At 43.6% G+C, this 23190-nt stretch overlaps 1 protein-coding gene across 4 annotated transcripts in view; it reads left to right on the forward strand.

Annotated features, from left to right (window-relative positions):
• Positions 1 to 5701: 5701 nt before the first annotated feature.
• Positions 5702 to 23190, forward strand: part of CUBN (cubilin) — a 138257-nt gene continuing 120768 nt past the window's right edge. For 2 of the 4 annotated variants that reach the window (XM_040695519.2, XM_001235155.7), the window contains exons 1-14: positions 5702 to 5852; positions 6019 to 6148; positions 6511 to 6603; positions 7894 to 7932; positions 8681 to 8782; positions 9741 to 9844; positions 12871 to 12997; positions 14298 to 14466; positions 15622 to 15753; positions 16892 to 16987; positions 17533 to 17654; positions 18990 to 19176; positions 20879 to 20997; positions 22228 to 22462. In XM_040695519.2, the coding sequence (XP_040551453.1) occupies positions 5734 to 5852; positions 6019 to 6148; positions 6511 to 6603; positions 7894 to 7932; positions 8681 to 8782; positions 9741 to 9844; positions 12871 to 12997; positions 14298 to 14466; positions 15622 to 15753; positions 16892 to 16987; positions 17533 to 17654; positions 18990 to 19176; positions 20879 to 20997; positions 22228 to 22462 (1774 nt within the window). In that variant the 5' untranslated portion in view covers positions 5702 to 5733. Of the gene's footprint in view, positions 5853 to 6018; positions 6149 to 6510; positions 6604 to 7893; positions 7933 to 8677; positions 8783 to 9740; positions 9845 to 12292; positions 12377 to 12870; positions 12998 to 14297; positions 14467 to 15621; positions 15754 to 16891; positions 16988 to 17532; positions 17655 to 18989; positions 19177 to 20878; positions 20998 to 22227; positions 22463 to 23190 lie in introns of those variants that run through there. The other 2 variants (XM_046934912.1, XM_040695520.2) reach the window with 2 other exon arrangements.

A 23190-nucleotide genomic window follows, 5' to 3' on the forward strand; every position in this document is an offset into this window, starting at 1 on the left:
TGTCATATCTCTGCATCTGAGCTGATATCCTAGGCACAATTAATGCATATTGAATTCTGGATGTGCTCTCTTGTCTTCTACAGAAGAACCTTTGCATTGCAAGCACATGATACTGGAGAAGTAGATGGACACCACCATTTCATTTCACACAGCTGCGTACCAAAGCACAAGATGGTGGTGAAGTGTGGCTACTAGTACAGCATGAACTTCAACCTGAATTAGGTAGAAACAAATCACAGAATGGCCTGGGTTGGAAGGGACCTTAAGGATCATGAATCTCCAACCCCCCTGCCGGGCAGGGCCACCAACCTCTCCATTCACTAGACCATGTTGCCCAGGGCCTCATCCAACCTGGCCTTGAACACCTCCAGGGACGGGGCATCCACAACCTCTCTGGGCAGTCCGTTCCAGCACCTCACCACTCTCCTGGTAAAGAACTTCCCCCTAACATCCAACCTAAATCTTCCCTCTTGCAACTTAAAACCGTTCCCCCTTGTCCTGCTGTTATCTACCCTTTCAAAGAGTTTACTCCCTTCCTGTTTATAGGCTCCCTTCAGGTACTGAAAGGCTGCAATGAGGTCACCCCACAGCCTTCTCTTCTCCAGGCTGAATAAGCCCAGCTCCCTCAGCCTGTCCTCGTAGGGGAGGTACTCCAGCCCTCTGATCATCTTTGTGGCCCTCCTCTGGACCCTCTCCAACAGCTCTCTGTCTTTCTTGTACTGAGGGCTCCATACCTGGACACAGTACTCCAGATGGGGCCTCACAAGAGCAGAGTAGAGAGGGACAATCACCTCCCTATCCCTGCTGGCCACCCCTCTCATGATGGAGCCCAGGATACCATTTGCTTTCCGAGCTGCAAGAGCACACTGCTGGCTCATGTTAAGTTTGTCATCCATCAGGACCCCCAGGTCCTTCTCTGCAGAGCTGCTCTCAAGGACTACTCCTTCCAGTCTGTATAGATGCCTGGGGTTCCTCCGGCCCAAGTGCAAAACTCTGCACTTTGCCGTGTTGAACCTCACTAGGTTCACCTGGGCCCACCTTTCAAGTCTGTCAAGGTCCCTCTGAATGGCATCCCTTCCTTCCTCCGTGTCAACCACACCACTCAGCGTGGTGTCGTCAGCAAATTTGCTGAGGGTGCATTTGATTCCATTGTCAGTGTCATTGATAAAGATGTTAAAGAGCACCGGTCCCAAGACAGACCCCTGGGGGACTCCACTCGTTACCGGCCTCCACCTGGACATGGAGCCATTGATCACCACCCTCTGCCTGTGGCCTTTCAACCAATTTATTATCCAACGAGTGGTCCACCCATCAAATCCACATCCCTCCAATTTGGACATAAGGATGTGGTGGGGGACCATGTCAAAGGCCTTGGTCAAGTCCAGGTAAATGACATCAGTCTCCTTCCCCTCATCCACCAACGCCGTCACTCCATCATAGAAGGCCACAGGATTGGTTAAGCATGACCTTCCCCTGGTGAAGTCGTGCTGTCTCGGATCACACGCTCATTCCTCATGTGATCGAGCATGTCATGCAGGAGGATCTGTTCCATGATCTTCCCAGGCACAGAGGTGAGACTCACTGGCCTGTAGTCCCCTGGGTCCTCCTCGCTCCCTTTCTTGTAAATGGGAGTGACGTAACCCTTCCTCCAGTCATCTGGGACCTCGCCTGACAGCCATGACTTCTCAAATATGATGGAGAGCGGCTCGGCAACCACCTCAGCCAGCTCCTTCAGAACCCTGGGATGTGCACCATTCGGCCCCAAAGACTTGTACTCATTCAGTCTCATGAGGCGGTCTTGGACTTGCTCTGCCCTTACAGGGGGGGGGGATTTACCTCCCTGTTCCCCACCTGGAGGCTTGGAGGCGCAGGGCTCAGGGACGTAAGAAAGACTGGAATCCTGGCCACCAGTGAAGACCGAGGCAAAGAACTCATTCAGTACCTCAGCTTTCTCTTCGTCTGTTGAAGACAGTTCTCCTTTTAAATCTACTAAAGAAGGTATGCCTGTTTTGGCCTGTCTCTTCTGGCCAATGTACCTGTAGAATGTCTTCTTATTGTTTTTCACATCCCTCACCAAGTTCAGTTCTACCTGCACCTTGGCTTTCCTGATCCTACGTCTGCAAGTCCGGACAGCATCCCTGTACTCTTCCCAGGTGACACGCCCTTGTTTCCAGAGCTTGTACGCACCTTTCTTCGCCCTCAGTGTGCCCAGCAGGTCCTTGCCGAGCCATGCCGGTTTCCTATCTCATCTGCCCACTTTCCTGTTCAGAGTGACGGAGACCTCTTGTGCTTTCAGGAGGGCATCCTTGAAGAGTAGCCAGCTCTCCTCAACATCTTTATCTTTAAGGACAGCATCCCAGGGGATCTTGGCCAACAACCCATTGAACAGCTTAAAGTTCGCTCTTCCAATGTTCAGTGTCCTGACCCCACCCTTTGCCAGGCCCATATCCCTCAAGATCACAAACTCAACCAGGGCATGGTCGCTGCAGCCCAGGCTACCTTCAGCGTTGACATCTTTGATGATCTCTTCTGCATTGGTGAGCAGCAGGTCCAGCAATGCTTCACCTCTGGTTGGTCTGTCCACTACCTGGACCAGAAAGTTGTCATCAATGGATTCCACGAGCCTTCTGGACCTCTTGCAGCTCACCGTGTGGTGAAATGCTCTGTTTCTTCCTGCCAAATATGTGCACAAACTATTCTCTCTAGAGATGTTTCTCAGCTATAATGTCAGTGAGGTAATGGAGTGATCTGTCCCAGAAGGAGGTGTTCACGCCAGCTCTCCTGGACATAATGAGCAGCCACTACACTTGTGCCAGATACTTGCAGGGTTTCCATTCTGTTCCTCCAAGAAATGCTGCCTTAATCCAGTCTATTTTGGTAAAATTAAAAGGATGGACCTATTTTTCTTCTTAAGATGATTTATAGATTTCTCAACTTGGCCAGCCTAAGGGGCATTCACTGGGAACAGAGCAATAAGTTTAAATATAATGGAAGTAGTGTGTTATGCAAGGTCTAGATAGATGTCCAGAGCTCTCTTTCCATCCTATAATCAGGGCACATTGCAAATCACCTGGTCTTCGGGTCTACCATTTTCTAAGTTGTAAAGCATGCAAGGAGAGATGTTGAAAGGAGTTATTTCTTCTTCCTCCTTAGATTAGCAACGTTGTCCCCATCCTCAGTGGTTTATTGCTCACAGTTGTTTGTTACATTAGAGTTAATTAGTTGGAAAGAAAAGCTCAAATCAAAGATTGACAGGCAGCAGAGAGAGGCAATGCATACTCAATATGCGAAAGCAATCAATGGAGAAATGATTTTGCAGGGCAACAGCTGAAGTCTAGGCTGAAAACTGCCAACATATAATGCACTTTGTGGAGGAAAAAGTCCTTGTACTATGCATACATTCAACCAGCATGGTAGGAAAGAAGCACAGGTTTAAATGTCCTATAATTTCTTCTAGCTGTCACCCAACACAATATAAATACATTCTGCTGGGGAGCAGATGGGTACCCAGAGCTGCACCAGTGAGTACAGGCTAATGGGATGGGCCATCCCAAATGCCTATGTGTTTGGAGGGAAGCTTCACCACCTCTGCTCTTCCAGATCTCAAGGCAGTACCAGTAACTGTTCAGTTACCTGCATCGTAGTCTGTGTGAGCACAGGAAACATGGCCAGCAGGCTATCACTGTACTGAATTCTGAGGTGAGTTTTCAAAAAAGCAGACAATAAAGTGTAATAACAGGACAGTCTTTATACAGAAAAACAAAACAAAAAAATACCCAGAAGACAGTGAAGGTGGTGGAATGCAGCTGACAGCCTTGGACATTGTAGTTATTCATAGAAAGATGAAGATATTTGCAGCAACGCCATCACCCTTAGCTGTCCTGCATTTGTACTCGCTTTCACAGTGTGCCTCTGTCTGTTTTAGAGGCGACATTAATATTTATGCTTATGACATCCAATCTAATCCTGAGATGCATGAAGGCTTTGACCTCTCATCGTTTCTGTCTGTGAAAACTGTGGAGCTCATTCAGACCATTACCTTTAGGGTATGGCCCACTTATCTGTGGACACAGCCTCCCTGTTGGGTGAAAAGTGCAGACTGGAGCAGAAAAGGAGGCTGCATGGGGTCAGGAGGTGCAGGAGCTCTGTGGCCTCTGTGAAGGTCTCAGACGGAAAGGACCAGTGAATGGCAGCTGCTGTTATCTCTAGAGATAGCGGCTACAACTGCTGCTGTTTTGCTCTCTTCAGTAGAGATTTGAAATGTGAGCAACTTGAATGAGTTAACTATTAAGCAAAAGGGAAAAGCACGTGAACTGTGATGGGACCGGAGCTACAGGTAGCTCCTAGCATAGGGAAGGAAAGGTACACAAAGCTGCTCCAAGTAGGGAGAGGAAAGTACAGTAAGATCTTGTGTGAGGGGAATAGGGGAACTGGCAAAAGTAAAGGAGGGAGTAGCAGGGGCTGTCACAAAGAAAGCCCACTGTCTGGGGGGAGAGAGAGACTGCAGAAACCCTGATAGGTGGTAGAAGGCACAAGGACTGACTAGATGGAGTCCCTGGTACTGTGGGGAAATTGGAAACCACTACCTGGGGGGTGGAAGCAAAAGGTCAAGAGCTGAGTGCAGGAGTGCCAGCGGAGGGGGGGTGGGATGTGAGCTCCATCATGGCTTGCAGAGCCATATTCCCAAGTACCCATGGGGCTGCCCCCGGCATCCCACCTCTTCAACAAGTATCCACTGATGGGAGCTGCTGCTGGGGTCACAGCTTGGATCCACTCGCCTCATCATAGGCAGAGGTTATGTGGGGAATTGTGTTGCCAGGCTGGGCACTGCAGGGGCTGAAAGAGCAGTGGTGTCCATTGTATGAAGTTAGGCATGATGTTTCTTTTGAGATGCATGCTGCTGAAATGGTAGAGGAAAATGGGCAATATGCAATTTTTGGCTCTCAGAACTGATGAATTTGTATTGTTCAATTACTTTTGAGCCCTACCCAAATCCTTCCTTGGTCTTTTCCATTGTCTGTGGCTGGTCCTGAGTTGGGGAGCCCTAGTGTGTATCATGAATACAGTCTACATGTTCCAAAAAAAAAAAAAGCAGTCCCCTTGTTTGATCATCTCCTCAGTGTCTGGGGACTGAGCCATTTTCAATTCAGAGCAACCATATTTGGTTAAAACTGTATTTTGCTGTTGCAATTCATGGGATGCTGTTTGGTACTGCTAACTTGTTTGTGTCATCTGCTCAATGAATTACTGGCTGGAAGCTGCTCCTTCAATGCAAATATTCCTTGCCAGCCACTGTGGTTTTAATGTGTTATTTTTCAGGGGGTAATGCTCTGGGCCTTTCAGCATTACCAAATTATCTTTCCTTCCTCAATGTGCAGGCCAGCGAGCTGTTCCCACAGCAGCCAATGTTGGGCTGTGTGGTGCTGAGGCACAGGGTGCTTGGCTGTCCAAAGGTCAAAGGCACAATGATCAGACACATGCAGATCTCAATTAATTACCTCTCAAAGCTCCTGCAGGCAAAAGAGAAAAAATGTGCTGGGTGTCTGAGTTATTTGCACACTGTCAAACTTTAATTAAGATACCTGAGATAAAGATTACCCTTACAGGACAGGACAGCAGCACGGGCACCTTGTGAATAAGGAGCTGTGTGAGAGCAAAGGGCAGCCTGGCTCTCAAAAGTACAATTCAGCACAAGAGGTTTCACTTCAAGCTCAGCACAGCTGGAGGAGAGCAATGCTTTGGGCTGCTCCTTCTCCTGGGCTGTTAGTTGCGTTGCTACTGCTTGCTGGATTGAGCTGTGAATCAAACCACTACGAAAAAAAGAGGCAGAAGAGAAACATTTATGATGAACAGTGAGTACCAGTGCTATTATCAATTGCAAATGGGTTTGCTCATAAAATAGGCTTTAAGCACTACTAATGGGAACGGAATGGCTTTGCCGCGTGTCTTTTCAACCTACGCTTTGGCAGCAGATACGTGCAACTAACCAGTTTTTATTTTGTTCCCGTAATACAACAGGCCTCGTCTGTCCTCAGAGCAGGGCAACCTGGTGTTCCACGCTGGCTCCAGCAAAAATATTGAATTTAGAACTGGACCACTGGGGAAAATAAAGCTTAATGAAGAAGACCTTGCAGAAATGTTTAGTCAGGTGATGTAGTTACTTATCCCTAAGGTGTTTTCATTTCCAGTTTTGCACATTAATAATTGAATTTTCTTCGGTTTTTCTCAGCGAATGTTTGATGTGTTTGGTAGGATTGTTTTTTTTTTATATTATCTCTGTTAGCACTGTAATATTTGAGCTATTGCAGACTTGTAAAGTAATAAATTCATTACGTAAAGTAATTAAAAGATTAAACTGTGTATGGAACAGAGCTCTCTGCATTCAGGAGGACTTTATAAGAGTAAGGTGAAGAAAGTACAAAACCTTTCTAAGCTTTTAGAAAAGCAAGGCTTGCTTTCAAGCTTCTAAGGAGGCAGAACTTCACATCACATCTCTTTTTAATAATTTAGATGAGAGAAAATAAAGCAGAGATTCAAGAACTTAAGAAAGCCAGTGGAGTCTCTCAGAATGTATCCCACCAAGTCTCCATGCTGGCTTCCAAGGTGAGCTGTACCTCTGTGTTGTATTCCAGCAGCACTCTGAGTTTTCTGTTCTTCAGAATAAGGTGACTACTGATTCATTTTGGTATTTCTGGGCTTCAATTCAGGGAACTGGGGCAGAGTCCGTATTTAACATCAGCTTAGAGTCTATGTTTGACGTCAGAGGTACTGATTCTGTATCTGGAGAATGGAAACATCCCCTTAATTCTCATAATTTTCAGTTACCAGGATTATTCCGTTGTTCACTGTTGAGTAGCCCTCTGACATTTATGGAAATCAAATCTTACTAAATTCAGGCTATAGACTATGCATATTCCTGTACATGTTACATAGACATGCCATTGCTTGGATGCAAATGTGCTATAGATGTTTGCAGTAGAAACAAAAGACCCTTGAGGTAGTTTTCCCAGCTAATGAAGATTTTTCTCCAGTAGAAGATGGGAATCCTTTATCTGTCTTGGCTTAAATATCTTTTGTTGGAGTGCTACCATAATTTCCTTATGGGAAAATATTTTATAGCCAATGAGACTGCACTTAAGGGAAATAGTTCTAATATGTATCCATCATATCCCTTAGTTCCTTTTCTGTTTGCTGTTTGTGGCTTTAACCAACTGAGATACGCTGAACTTTTACTTGGCTTTCAGTGTGCCCAGCACCTCAGACCTCAGTCGGTCATACCCTTGTGAGCACCTGAACTGTCCTGTTGGAGTACTCACGTTCTGAAAGTTTATAGAATCATAGAATCTTAGATAGACAGAAAGTTGTCTGGTCCAAATCCCCTGCAATGAACAGGAACACCTACAGCTGGATCAGAGTCCCCTTCTCCCTTAAAGCCCCCCTGTTGATGCTGAAAGGCCACTCTCAGCTCTCCCTGGAGCCTTCTCTTCTCCAGGCTGCACAGCCCCAGCTCTCTCAGTCTGTCATCACAGGGGAGGAATTCCATCCTTCAGATCATTTTTGTAGCCGTCCTCTGGACAAACTCCAGCAGGTCCATGTTAAGTAAATAAGCAGCTTAATGCATCTTCACAGGGCAGAGTCTTTTTGTAGGCAAATTTGGATATATCCTATTGAAAAGCTGTCTGCTTCTGAACAGCATAAAACCCTTAAATCCCAGTGAATGGGGCCTGATTTGAACCTAACTGTCACCTGGTTTTGCAGAGCAGCTCTTCTCTTGTCTCCAAAGGAAACACTCAGCCAGCCTGCTGGCACCCAGTGTGCCAGCACTGAGAGACCAGCACGTCCCTCTGCAGTGACCCCCATGCCAAGTGCAATTAATTTGCATTTCTCTTGCAGGTCACAAGTCTTGACATGAAACTTCAAAGCTTAGAGCAGGTGAGTACATGGGAAATCAACTGAAGATCAGAAAAGAGCTCTACCTAAGTAAACAAAGTAAGCTTTATTAGGTTAAATGAGTTCTTTCCTCTCACATATCGCTCAGGAAAAGCTTCTCTGGTAACGGGAGGTTAAAAAAAAAGTCAAGGTTTGTAAAGGAGGTGAAATGCCTTCTTACAGAACATGAACTGTGTAGGAGCCTGCATTCCTTAAAGGAGAAACAGTTGTAGACTGAAAAATAACAGCTGGATACCAAGGAAAAATACGCTCTTCCTTCACTGATCTGTGAAGACAAAGGCAGAGAACTCAAATTGGATTTTGTATTGCACGGGAAATAGCTGATTTTCAACCATCAGCTGCTTCCCCATGAGCATGTGGCAGCCACAGCTACTGCTGCCAGGAAAGCAGTTGTTGGATGAGTCACACGTGAAGAAGATACCCCTCCTAGCCTCACTAACAGCCTGTCATTGGGAAACAGTTTCTGATAGTATTTACATCTCGCAGAGCTTTTCTCATCCCAGGGCTTGCACTATGCTGTGTCAGATCTGTCATGCCAAGTCATATTTTAGTCATATTTTTGTACAGATATGCTAAAACATCTCCAAAGCTTTGCAAATCAATCTTGCTGAAAGGAAAAGTGAGGGGAAACCCCACAAAAGGATAAAAATAGAGGGTTCATCTTGAAAAGATGCTGAAGAATCACTAAATATGAAGGAAGATAATTCCCTGCTCTGCTCCCGGGTTTCAGACTCTGCAGAGGAAAGCCTGCAGCAGCAACCCCTGTGAGAACTCGGGGACCTGTGTGAACTCTCTGGATGGTTTCTTTTGCCTCTGTCCCAGCAACTGGAGGGTGAGTCTTCAGCCTCCTGGTGTGTGTCTTCAGCTTGAGTGTGTGACATGTGTGACGTATTTTAACTGCAAGGGTATACTTGGCTTAGCGCAGTCATGACAAGGTATGTATTGAGATCGTTTGCGATGGGGTGATATATACTGAATAGCAAAATAACCATATCAGAGTCATCACCTGGTTTAAGTGCAATACATTTGATTCTCAACAATAATGACGTCTGGCCCCAAAAAGGTGGAAGCCCAAGCCACAGGGCCATACCCTGTGCTGTTACACACAGGTGATGTCCCATGAAGTCAGTGGTGCGTGGTGGTCCAACGTAGAATGCCTTCATTTCTTGCTGCGCAGGACAACTGAACTGCATACCTGCTGCTGGCATGACACCAATCATATGGAGGGAATGGGGGAAGGGAACGACGTTTATTGAAGCCCGAAGAAGTAAAACAAATGGGGATGTCAGTAATCAATCACATCTCGAGTTTTCGAAATCCAAAGACCTTGTTGGCAAAGGCTTTTATGGTGCTGTTACATGCATTTGGAGATGGAACGGTTCCATTTTTTCTCAAAGGCACTCAGCCTGAAAGCTGTCCCAGTGAGATTGGGGTCAAAATTGATGTGCTTTCTGTCCTGATGAAACAGCATCTCCTCATAAAAACAGCCTGAAATAAAGTTTTCTCAGCCTTTTGCTAGTTAGTTGGAAAGGGGGGGGAGGTGGCAGTACTAAACTGTCCATATGCTGTCCAGCAGACATCTGAAATATTTCATCCCTCTTCTGACTGATAGCTGAGATTGTAGAGCTCAGCTGAACAATAGAGCTCTGTTACAATGCTTCGTAAGGGAAGCTGTGTTGATAGCAGCCCGTGGTTTGTGTATGTTTGGAAACTATATTAAACCTTGGCTCCATGGTTTGCTTCATTTCTCTGTTACTTGGAAAATAAACTGGTGTTCCATTTCACCTTAGGGCCTCCGCTGCTCAGAGGACGTTAATGAATGCCAGATTTATGCTGGAACAGCGCTGGGCTGCCAGAATGGAGCCACTTGTGTGAACACACCAGGCAGCTACAGGTAATTTTTCAAAACCATACACTAAAATCCTATACAAAACCCTGCTATGTTTGTAACATCTATCCCATCTGCAGCACAAGTTTGAGAAATACGCCTCTGTATTTTCTGTGCACTATAATCCATTTCAGTCTGAAAGACCACAAAATCCCTAATACTGTACAGCCAAGTGCACCACTGATGTGTTTCTATTACTAGTTTTGACACAAAAAGGGCAGCAAGGACCAGGTTTGTCACACAACCACACTGGGAATGAAGACTATCACCCCTCCTTTATCACCTGCCCATGAGACAGAGAGGAGTGAGAAAATGGAGGAGGTGGACAGGAGCAGAGCTCTGCCCCACGAGGCTATGAGTTGCTGGATGGCTCCTGAATAGGCAAAGCTCCCATCAGACAAAGGGTGGAGAGGTGCTGCCTGCAGCAGGCAGGCCAGGAGGGTGCTTGGGCCCACAGCTCACCTTCCTCCAGCTGTGCCCAGCCAGAGGCAGACCTTGTTCAGCTCCTTGAGAAATATGCTCCTCTTTGCAGGGCAAGCTGGCACGAGCGCCCTGCATCTTGTTTTCCATACTGGCAAATAATGTGATAAACAACTTTCAGATGTAATACAAAGTGCTCTCTGTGCAGTGGCTGGATAGCAAGCCACAGCCTTCTGCAAAGCAGTCAGTCCCCAGCTTCAGCACGAAGGCTTTCGCACCCACAAAAATTTGCTTGGCATAAGACCGGCTTATAAGCCTGGCTTTGTCAGCTCTTGGAGTAACCTCCCAAAAGGAAATTCTCACGCAGCTCCTCACGCTTCGCAGTGGCACAGAGCCTGCTGAGATGCTACCAACCGTGTGGGGCTGCATGTCTGCTCTGCTTTGATTTTAAGGGTCTTTGTAGCTTCTTTGCAGCCATCCTCTACGCAGATGTTTATCAAGGAAATGACACAAAGCATCCTGCCTTTGCTTATTGTCCCTTGCTGTGCTTAGCAGTGTACAGGTGTGTAATTACATTAAGGTTTGATAGACAAACCCTTTGCTCTTCTCTCAAGTGTTTTCAGTGTGTTCGTTCAGTCATGATTCCTGTAATGTTCCCATTCCCCTGTGCCATTCCTACAAACTACACTGTTACTTCACACAAATGGGAACCCCTTTGTAAGCCATACAAATTGTGATATTGCTGTTTTCGCACTGCACCCTCAGGATTACTGGTCTACCCTTTCTTCACCTGCATTGTACTGTCTTTCCGGTCTCCAACCACGTCTCGCCTTACTCATTTCTGAGTGCTCCTCAGATGCTAAATGCATTCTGACAGTGCACTGTGGCTGGTATTTGTGGGGCCCAGTGACCCTCCTAGCCCTGCTCCTGCTCTGCTGCAGTCACACACCACGGGTAAAAAAAAATGATGATATTTAACTTTCCACAGTCCCCAGGGGTAACCCCAGGTGAAGGGCAGCGCTGTGCCATCAGATGGAGGGCAATGCACTCTGCCCTCCTTGGTCAGGTCCTTTAGTTACAGGCCTCAAGCTCTAATACAGGAAAGCACTGAGGGATGGGGAAGAAGCAGGTCTCATGGAAATGCTTTCCCCAGTCAGCACCGCAATAGGAACACTGCATTATTTGGATGATAGGTGTGAGGATCACCACATCCACAGGACTTTTGTGTGGTAATCAGCACAGTGGTGCCTCCCCAGGATGTGCTGTTAGCACAGGGACGGGACCAGCACAGTGCCACACAGCTCTGCTCTGCCGTCTGGCCGAAGCTCCTTGCGGCCTGACCTGCTTCTCAAAGCTGAACAGCTTCAAACTGGGAAGGGATTAACCTTTGCCAGACCAAGCAGGAGACAGTGCTGCACTCCTCCTCCTTCAGAGCCTCTGCCTGCTGTGTCCTTTGGATCCGACTGTGTGGCTCTGTACTTTGAACACATAGGGCTGCTCTGGTTCCCTGCCTGCCACCTCTCTGCATGCCCAGGCTGATCTGCTACACTCACAGTGCGTATCTGCTGCTTCTTACAATGCAGCTTTGCAGTACAGCAGACTGCAGACAAGCATTAAGATATTGTGACATTTTTAAGCCGAAGTTCATCAGGGTCGCTTGTCCTGAGTGCAGAGTTTAGTTACCTGCAATTGGCTTATCACACTGCCTTTTCAGCTCAGCACATGATACTCTGACAAGGATAGCACAGCGTATTAATAAGTCACTCCAAGGGTGTGTAAGGGCCTGTGTGAGGAGCAGGCACCTCAGCACACCACTTGTATCCAAGTAAGTGTCTCAGTTTCATTTTTAAAAGACGTCAGCTAAGTGATTGGAGGCCTTCTGTAGGTTGTTGCCCCATTCCGTGGTATTTTGGATTCTCAGATTTGGTCCATGTGGTAATTAAGGGCCGGAGAAAAGGGAACAGTTACCTTAAAAACTCCTGGTTCCAGTTTCACTGTGTCTGTGCAATGCTGTAACCAAGGTGGGCCCTGCAGGGTGAAGAAGATAAAGCTGTGGTGTCAGCTGTAGTTGGCGCAGCCCTGCTTCGGTGGGAGTGCAAGGAATGACAGCCTGGGAAGGTGAGTAGGGATGCTCTTTGGGCAGGGAGTTTGAGCACTGTAGATAGGAGATAAGCACCAAGCCTTGATGCCAAAGCATGTCTATATATTGCTAGTGGTAGAGCTTTAGGCAGCTGGCAACATACGAAGGGCATAAAGTGAAATGCAAATTTTAGGTGCTCACTGGCTGAAGTGCAAACTTCCAGGCTCATGTTCTGCTGAAGCCTTGTGTTAGACATCTCTCTTTTCCTGGTTTTGTGTTTGTGGCAAGATGCTGTGATCAGCCACGGACATGCAAGTCCTACATGACTCCTGAGATCCTACTGGACAGCTTTGCCGCTGTGCAAGGTTATTAATGGGACTGTCAGCACTGTGAAATACACAGGGATTTTGTGAGGAACATCACACAAAGAGTGCAGATTGTGTGCAGACTAATCCCTTGCTATGGCAATATGTGGTCTTTACGTGCTATACAAGGATAACATTTATATTTTTCTGCCTTCTTTCACCTTTAGCTGCTCCTGTACTCCAGAAACCTATGGGCCCCGTTGTGCCTCAAAGTTTGATGATTGCCAGGGCGGATCTCAGACACTCTGTGAGCATGGCACCTGTGTTGATGCAGAACGAGACACCCCCAACAAGGTAAGGAGCAATATACATTTCATTATACACCAAGAAATGCCACTGTACAAAATAACCTAATCTCTCTGATGTCCCAAGAATAACAGAAAGAACTGAAAATGCCTTGTGTCTTGTTAAAGATACTTGTTGAAGTGTTTTTGGGTAGCCAAAGTGTCATTCAAAACATAATATTCTTGCTTTTCAGTATTTGGGGAGTGCTGGATATGCAGCAATATGAAGTTGCTGGAATATTTTATTAATTAAATTTTTCAGAAGTACAAACGTGGTTCTTATTTTCCTTGGGAAAAGCAATACCAATGGAACACTGACAGGTGGTCTGGTGGCTACTGCCTGTGTTTGGTGCTCAGTACCATCCATTTGACTCTGACTCTAAGTCTGAGCAGTCCAAGTGTCTGCACTGGGTGAATGTAAGCATATAGTTGAAAGGCCCTTCTGCAACAACCCAGACAATTGTTTGGGGAGAAAATCTGGGTACAAGGCGTTCCCTCCAAAGGGATGGATGGAATATGCCAGCTTTGGCTTTTTCCACTCAGAGTAGCCCTCCAGAACTACTCTGGCAGACCTGGGCTCCTTAGCACTCTTATACACCCATGCACTGTTCCAGACACACCAAGTACTCTTTGTGCTAACATAATTTTTTCTCAATTTGTAAAAGTCTTCACACCCCATTAGTTGCTTTCTGCCCATTTTTGTGGAGAAATCTTTTCAGAAGGATCCAGTGTTGGCTTAACAGTGTCTGCTCCTACGTCAGTCGACAATAAAGCTCCCATTAGGTTTAATTGGACTGAAGCTAGGTAAATGTTGAAATCTGGCCTTTAGCAAAGACTGGAAGAGAGAAAATTGTTGTCATTATAGTAAGTATATATTTACAATTTAATGTCAGTTCGGCACATTGCAGGTTACTGAAAACTTCGCTTAGAAGAAGACAGCCAAGCTGATTTCAGGTTGCTTACACTGATCTCTTTACCCGATATACAAAGCAAGTTGATGAATTTTAGTTATGTTTATGTACAGTTCATAATTGCTGTTCATTTTCTCTGGAAGACCTGGGGTAAATTAAAGGTTTCTTTGATGATCATAATGAATGAGCCTGCTGCTCCTTCCACTATCTAAATAGTTAAATTCAGAAAGAGGAATACATGAAGAGCACTATCAAAGCAGTTCCATAAACAAAATGTGCAAACCATGCAATGGCCTGAAAGCTTTCTTGCTGTAGTTTAAAAGATGATTTATAAAATGAACTCATACCCTTTTCTTGGCTTTCATTTCCGAAATATGCGCTATGTGTTTGCTGTGGCAGCCCAAGTACCACTGTATCTGTGACACTGGCTGGATGTCCCCTCCTGGCAGCCCTGCCTGCAGTGCTGATATAGATGAATGCAGCCTTCCAAACCCTCCATGTTCACAGAATCCACGTGTGCAGTGCCACAACACACTTGGCTCCTACTCGTGTGATCCCTGCCCCACAGGTATGGTGTCTTTCCTTGCTCTCACGCTGGGAGGGGTGGCAGTAGGTAGGACTGCTGTCATAAGCAGACTGAAGATACACATAGGAGTGATTCCATGAAGATATTTGATCTGTATTCTGCAGAATAAATGTGTAGAGGTTATGTCTTATCTGCATAACATGGAAGGTGGATTTGAAAGCATGATTTATCCCATCCTTAAATGGACATCTAAATAAGTCTGACAAATTACGTTCTTAAAGTACCTGTTTCTTTTCACTGATTTTAATGAGAGTTCATGTAGTGGAAATGCTAAGTCCCAGCTTGAACCAGTGTTTGAGCACCTGGTGGGAAGGCAGGGCCAACTCAGGGGAGCTCAGGTGTATGCAATGCATCTGAGTGACTGGAAGGGATGGAGCCAGGATCTACCCCTTCCCAGATCTCATTTAAGGGTTGGCTGTGGAGGCAAGGGTATCTTGCTGGAGATCCCTGTGTACCTGAGGTGTTCTGAAGGTAAGCAGATTCTTTCCTCTATTTTTGTCCTCGTGGTTTCTGTCTTTGAGCAAGTCTTCACTTACTGCAGCTTAGGACTTTGCTGCTCTGTTGTTGTTGCTGTGCTTTCTTACGTGTTACAGCATTACAGCTCCGAACGACTAGACTGGAATAGGTAAGGTGACTCCTACCCACCATGTGTAGGACAAGCTTCGTGTTAATATGTCCGTTACCCTAAGGCAACAAAAATCTAATTATCCCTTCAACCCATAAAACCTGTGGTCTGTTTTACCAAGTCAGGTATGTTGTATGTACAGGAGTGATGTAGGAAGAGTGTTTGAAGTATTTAACCACAGCTATAATGAAGCTTTGCTGAGAACTTTACGTGTATGCACTGGACCAGAATTGTTACCTCTTTAGGTTAAATGAACTGTGTTTGATTCTGAAATATCTACAATATCATTAAAATAAAGCATACTTGCACATGCACCTCCACTTTGTTATGTTTGTAACCTATTTTGAAGACCAGCCTTAATTATCATTGTTTATGTGAGGAGCAGGTCTTCCCTTATGTTAATAAAAGGAAATTCAAAAATCATCTTTTTCTACTCTAAGAAAAGATCTGATCAATTAAGAAAGTCACACTTTTTTTTTTTATTTTCATATCTTTCCTTTACTTCTTTTTAGGCTGGCAAGGAAACGGCTACAGTTGCCAAGACATTGATGAATGTGAAAGTGATAATGGAGGCTGTTCAACAGCACCAATGGTTCAGTGTATCAACACAATAGGATCCTTCCGCTGTGGAGTCTGTCCACCAGGTAAAATACTGGATTAATTTCATGACTCTTCACCATTTAAAATCTTCCTGTAGTTTTATCAACGCGCTTGATCCTAATTTATTATATGCCGAAAAAGCTGTAGGCCAGTTTTAACATACACAAAACAACGCTGTAATACTGAATGCAGAATCTGTGAACCTTCAGACTGCTTCAGCTATTTATTAACATTGTGTAGAGTAGGCGTGTCTGTTGATGCACCATCTGAAATGTTTCTCTTGTACCAAGTAGGCAGCGTCAAAGCCTTGATTTTACAAGGTTCTTCCTTTGGAGGGGAAAAAAAAAAAAATAAGGGGGGGACAGGCACTGCATGATTAGGATAGTAATTTCATTGTCTATATTAATTGAAAGAGTATCCTGTGTGCCATAAATCAGCAGTATTGTCTGTTGTAAGCCTAGATAATTGTTTGTCATGCTCTGAATGCTAAGAAAGCAGTGTTTCCACTGCAGTACAGGTTAACTAGTAGAAGTGGTGACTTAACGTCCATAAACACTGTGGCTTATGGCTTAAAATGCATTTATGAGATGCATGCAATCAATAAAGTAAATACTAGCAGGAAAAAGTGTTTCTAATTGGCCTTCCAATTAGCTATCTAAATAGCAGCAGACTACAGATAGTGAAGGCTCTGTTAGTGGGCACTGAAAAGCTATCACCATGCTGGCAACATGTCCTCAGGCTAGTCTTGATATGGTGCAGTGGACCAAACCTGTGCAGTTGTGCCTCAGCGTTTTTGTCCTGCTGAGCCTCCTAGGAGGAAGTAGACATTGTATTCATAACCTAAGGGCAGCTCTGGCAAGCAGGAGGCCTTGAATTGCTTGGAGGTGGCTCGGTGCAGAAGTATAGGTAGGGTAGCTGTAGCAGAAATGCTAAATCACAGCTTGAACCAGTGATTGAGCACCTGGGGGAGGCAGGGCCAACCCAGAGGCACTCAGGTACATACAATGCATCTGAGTGACCAGGAGGACTTTCCAGACCTTGTTTAAGGGTTGGCTGCGGAGGCAACTGCCCTGACTGTGATTTTTACAACATAAATTAGGGTCTTTTCTCATCAGATGCTTGTTTTGCTGTTGATGCACAGAGAACATAGCTTGTTGCAGACTAAGATTTACCTCTGTACAGGTTATGAGGGTGATGGACAAACGTGTACCCAGGTTGATAGCTGCTCGATAAATAATGGAGGGTGCCATCCATCAGCTACTTGTACCTCTACTCCAGGTATGACGCTCTCTTACAGACTGTATTACCAGTGTCTCAAGGAATCCACTTCGTAGCAACATATTTACACTGTGAGCCATTCTCCACAGTCAGTTTTGTCCTCCTCAAGAGGGCAAACAGGTGTGTTGGGTAAAGCCAGCAGGCCTTCCTACAAACACTGACAGAAACAGATTGAGGCTTCACACCATAGAGCAGATTCAGTCATCAACATCTTAAGGTTGTCACCATTTTCTACTTTCAGCTGCCTTAACTATTTTTCTCTTTCCCATAAGTATTCTTTGACTACTTCCAACACTTCCCATGAAATTAATTTTGGAGTCTCAGGTACTAACACCAGGAAACTTTCCCTAACCAAACTGGATACAGACTGGGGCAGGTACCAAAATTAGATAAGAATCAAAATAAGATCAAATCAGATCTAATAACTTAGAATATATGAAGTCTCAGCTTCAAAATGTCAAGGACCCTTACTGTCATGGTTAGTATTGTCACTGTAACAAGACTGAATTATATTCTTTTTTTTTTTTCCCCTCTTGTGTCCCAAGGACTAATGCCATTTTGTTCGTGCTCACCTGGGTACACTGGAAGTGGATATGGGCCAAACGGGTGCTCTCCTCTTACTGATATCTGTCAGCTGCAAAACCCTTGTGCAAATGGTCAGTGCTTGGTAAGTGCTGGACTCCTCACAGTGACTATGTTATGAAATTACCATTGCTAACGCTGAGGAGATTGAGACTGGAATATGAGTGCAGGCACACTACAGGTAATGAGGCAAAGTCAGTGGAGAGTGAGAGATCAGCAGATACACCTGGAGAAAATTGAGAAGGTCTCAGGATGCACTAATCAGGCTGCCTTAGAGGAGGGAATGTTGGTACCCCAGAACAGTGATGGGAATGCTGGTGCTGGCTGGGGAGAGTTGGGTGTTTCTGTCCTTTACTGATTGGTGGTGTGAATTTGGTCAACGTGCATGGGAACATTTAGTTTGTCCATGTGGATCTTGTAAAGGTATTTGGTTTACTGAATGAAGTCCTCTGTGCTCAGGGAAGTCTGTGCTGTGGATCTGGGAATTTGGATTCTTCTATTGCAGACGATATTTATGATGATGATTTTGTAGAAATGTTCCAAATAGTACATTTGTTGTTCAAGTAGAGTCTGATCATGTTTGTCCGTGTTGTTTCTTCCTTTTAATGATTCTGGAAACAATCATTAAATGGGTGGAAACAAGCCATATGATATTATTGCATTTCCCTTTTCTCATTTTCTGTTCTAAAGGAGATGATCTCCCCACCTCCCTCCATCCATTATAATATATTGATTGTGAGGCATCAAAGATGGCAGTTAGTAAGGGCCTTGATATACTGCACTCTGCTTTACCTGTTAAAAGTATATCTAAAAAGCAAGAAATACGAGGAAAGAGGGCATAAGAAATTAAAACAATTTAGATATGTGGAAAAACTTGTGTACAAGAAGTAATAAAGGTTGAGACAAAATGAATAGAAAAGAGACAGGAATAATACAGAGAAGCCAGTGAAAGTGTTCCTATTTACCAACCCTCAGGGTTAAAATTAAGTAACAGCCAATGTAACTGCAGTGCAGACTTCCAGGAGAACAGGCTTGAGAGAAATGATTTGTAAGCCACTGTCACTTGGTTTGCTGTTTATAAGTTTTAGATAACATGATTGTCTTGTTTCTAAAGTGATCATTTCAAAGCCAAACAGTTTCCTGAATGACTGAATGAATACAGACTTCAACTTTCTAAAGAAAGACCTCTGCAGATAAATAACTTGATAGAAGGAAAAAAACAGAGCTAGGTAATTGGATTAGGCTGTGGCTTTATGTTGGTTTTCACCACTAACCATCAAAGCCATTACATTCTAAATGATTTCTTTGTTCTGGAATCTCCACGTAAAGTAACTGTAAATATCAGTTCTTCTACTGACTGCCTTGATTCTTTTAGGTGACCCGTGCTCATTAGCTTTATTGCATTTGTTTATATCTGCAGGCAGTGACCTCTGGATATTTCTGCCTGTGTAACGCAGGCTGGACAGGCTCTAATTGTACAGAGAACATTGACGAATGCATTAGCAACCCCTGCCAGAATGGTGGAAGCTGCACTGATGGTGTCAACGGTTACACCTGTGAGTGCACCAGTGCCTGGACAGGACCACAGTGCCAGACTGCCCAGCAAGGTACATCAGGGACTTGCATCCTCAGTTGAAACAAATGCCAGGCTTCAGCTTGTAAATGCTTGCTCTATGTGATCGGTTTATTTTTTAAGAATAAAGTTATGAGAGGGGGAAAAAACAACAACAACCTTGTCTTGGCGGACTGCAGGTCCTGATCCAAAGTCTCTTGGAGTTAATATTTCTTTACAGCTGTTTTATGTTAATCCACTGGAGTGTAATAATGGAGTAGCAGGCCTACTGACCTTGACTGGGCCCCAGGCATCCTAAAATCAGATTCCTGTTCCTGAGCAGCGGTCCAGTAAGCTGGCTGGTAAAGAGAATCTGATATAAGGTGGAAAGACTTACAAGAATGTAGCAATATTTCTCTTCCTTGCATACAACTTCATCTGTTGCAGAACAAACACTTTTAGTTTATATAAAAAGCTAGAAAAGCTTTTTGAAGAAAGCAACAACAACAAAATCAGTAACGTTATTCATGAAAAGGAGTTGGAGTTTTATAGCAGGACTTTATTGCACTGCATGTGCAATTTCATCTCAATATCTGTTAATCTGCTTTGGGTTTTTTGCTGATAACTTTAATTGAATAAAGTCAGGACAGCATTCCAGTGAGCGTCCCTGTGGCATCCATCTGTCAGATGGCTCATAGTTATTGCAAGTTGATGTGAAGAAAGCAGATTAACTTTTCACAGAATTTGGAATGTGAACTTTTCACTCAGCCACTGTGAAATCTAGACTATTTTAGAGCTCTTTTTTTCCCTTATGTTTCTAAACTGGATTTTGTTGTTGTTGTTAAGGATATACATATGGAATACTTTTTCTTTAACAATTCATAATATAAAGTGATTTTTTTATCATTTACATCAAGTGACAAATTGTAATGCATCAATATTTCTTTCCTTTCTTAATGAAAGGGAAAGTAATACATTCTATTACATGATAATTTTGAATCTGGTTGAGAAATTGTGAGATGTTTTAAATGGAAACTTCAAACAAAATTTTTTTTTACCATTCCCTCAATATGAAATCTTCATTTCAGTGTACTGAGAATTGAATGTTGCTTTACTGTCATCTGAATGTTAAACCACAGCTGCTGCTTGTATGCTGCAGCTCTATGTACGCTGTATTTGGGTGCTTTATGGATATATTTTTCCATAGCTGTTTGGGATTTCCTGCCCCAACTCACTGAATGGCTCAGTAAGAGAAGAGACCATGGTATATCATGAGAGGTGTAATCAGCAGTAGATATCTGACCCAAGATTATATACAGGATAATGAAGCATCTGAAGGATACCTTCTATGATGCACCACTACTGAGAAAGGCAATGTTGTATCATGTTAGCTTCAAAACGTTATTTATGTAGATGGAAGAACTGGGGATTTCAATCTGGAGTTAGCCTTCCAGAAATGAGAATTTATTGATGGTTCCTTGAGGCAGAACCAACATCTTTTGGTAGAACTTGTGACTCAGCTGAAAAATCTGTATCCGTTTTCCAGGAACTACTTTTCTTTCAGGAAGTAATTTCTTTCTTTTTTTTTTTTTTAATGTCATTTCACTTTAGAGGAAATTCCGAGGTCTTTTATTAAAAAGATCTTTCATCTTTGTTTTAAACGTTTAGGAAGCCAAACATATGTTAGAAAGTTTAGTTTTGTTTGAGTCTGTACTGTGATAGCATGAATTAATCCATTTAATTTTCTGTTTCTGCAGCTTGTGGAGGGTATCTTTCAGGCTCCAGGGGCACTTTCAGTTACCCTAACAACCCGAGCAGCCAGCACTATGATACTGGGGTCAGCTGTGCCTGGGTTATTCAAACTGCTTCCAACAAGGTAAAATAGAGTTCAAGTTAAAGAAACCCTCACTCGGCAGGAGCCTCAGCTCAACAGAGCAGATGTGACCATCTTTATGTTATGTATTCACAAATATGTCACAAGTTTTACGTTCTTACAGACCTTCAGGCTCTGTAAGAACGTAAATGGGCTACGTTTTCAAGGTTTTTATTGTAAAGCTGAGGATCACAACTTATTCTTTCTCACAATAATCACATTAAAAAAAAATCAACTAAAGGAAACATAAGAGATCTCCGATCATTTTATATAAATTTGTCAGAACTGGCATCATCTGCCATCACCTAGGGAAGGTGTCTGTCATCCACTCCTTTAGACTGGGCTCTGTCTTCAGCTATTCAAAAAGCTCTGCTCTGATTGGCTCCACAGTTAGTTGGTAAGTTAAGTGATCCCAGAGCAAATTTCTGTTTCTCACTTCTGAGCTATAGAAATGTGGATTGCTGAATTCATGTGATCAGTAGCTTTATGCAATAGAGATATTTAATTGTTTTAAGGATTATTTTTCAAGTGTTGTATTCTGATTCTAATCTGCAACTAATGATTTAATTTGTGTTATAATTCACTATAAAAAGATATGTTAGCTCACCCTTTAGCACTGGACTTCTTACTGGGGATTAAAATTTTTCAATCTACTTTTGACATTGCATGGGAATGAAATACATAGTTTTATAAACTAGTGGTTGATAGTGATTTATAGAACACTATATGCAGCATACCTTCAGCTTTAAGAATTAGAGCCACTACTACTGTCTTCAGCAGAGCTATATCAAAGCACATCTGCAGGGGATCTGAACTTACCTGAAGCTGTGTATGTCACTCTTTATATAGAGTGTATTTATAGTGCACTGGTTTGTATGCACAAAACTCCCATGACAATTTTTCAGTCATAGAATAGATCATAGAACTTTCTGGATTTGATTTCAAGCCTCTTTCAGTATAGTATATAGCAAACACAGGAAATGATATCAGTCATGTTTATAGGAATAATGCTATTTCCCTATCCAAATCCTTTCTGATCTCTCCCCCTTTATTTTGACCCCAAGATTCTGTAATACCTTCTGTCCTGGAACTCTTCAGGAAATGGCATAATGACTCCAAAGCACATAGATTCTCAAAGCCACGTGAACAATAATATCAGCTCTGTATAGGATTTACTGCACAACCTTAGCAGATGGAAAAATAGAGATTACTTATTTTGTTACTTCCTGTTAGATTCTGCATATTACTTTCCCGTTCTTCCATCTGGAGGCGAGTACTGACTGTAACTCTGACTTCCTTCAAATCCACGATGGGGCTTCAGCATCAATGCACATGCTGGGAAAATACTGTGGTTCCAACCCTCCTGCAGAGCTTTTCAGTTCCCACAATTCCCTTTATTTTTGGTTTCACTCAAATCACGCCGTTACTGCTGGAGGTTTTACTGTTCAGTGGGACTCTCGAGACCCGGGTAAGTTCAATGAAATGTCAGGTAATGCAACGTTTGCAGCTTTGGAGAAAAATGGCTGATTTACTACTTCTAATTAAGAAATGTAAGGTGCTGTGGTAACATCAATTAGATGGCTCTTCCAGGAAGTGCATTCCTGGAGAGAAACTCTAAATCATCTTGTGCAGCATCAAGCTCACTCCAGTCTTCTGCGTGCTGTCTAGGAAAAAAATGTGGACTAGTTTGTATCCTGAAGGAAACATTGGGGGGGGGGGGGGGGGGAGGGGGGTGAAGAAAAGGCATAAAGAAACAGTTTCAGAGGTGAAACTTTTTCTTTATTTCAAAGAATGTTTACTGAAATGCTCTTTTTAATGTTATTTTTTTTCTTGCAATTTACATTATTAGATGGGCAATTACTAATTGACAAATATGAACACAGAAAAGTGAAAACAGATGTTTTTATTCTTCAAAAAAAAAAAAAAAAACAAAGAGGAAGAGGTATAGATTTGACCAAACAAGCTATCCCTTCAATACTTAGATATAAACCCAAGTTGCCCCTGCCATTACCCAGCTGGTATGAGGAGAGGAAGGTGCTTTTACAATGTGTATATAAAATATCCTTCCCTGTAATCAACAGTTTTAAAAATGAAAACAGAAGTGTGCTAGGGTAAAACACAGACTCTATATGCAATATATAAAATTAATCTGAATTTCTATAAAGCCAATCTAAAACAGTACATTCAATTTTTAAA

The sequence above is a fragment of the Gallus gallus genome, chromosome 2, assembly GCF_016699485.2.
Source record: "Gallus gallus isolate bGalGal1 chromosome 2, bGalGal1.mat.broiler.GRCg7b, whole genome shotgun sequence".
Lineage (NCBI taxonomy): Eukaryota > Metazoa > Chordata > Aves > Galliformes > Phasianidae > Gallus > Gallus gallus.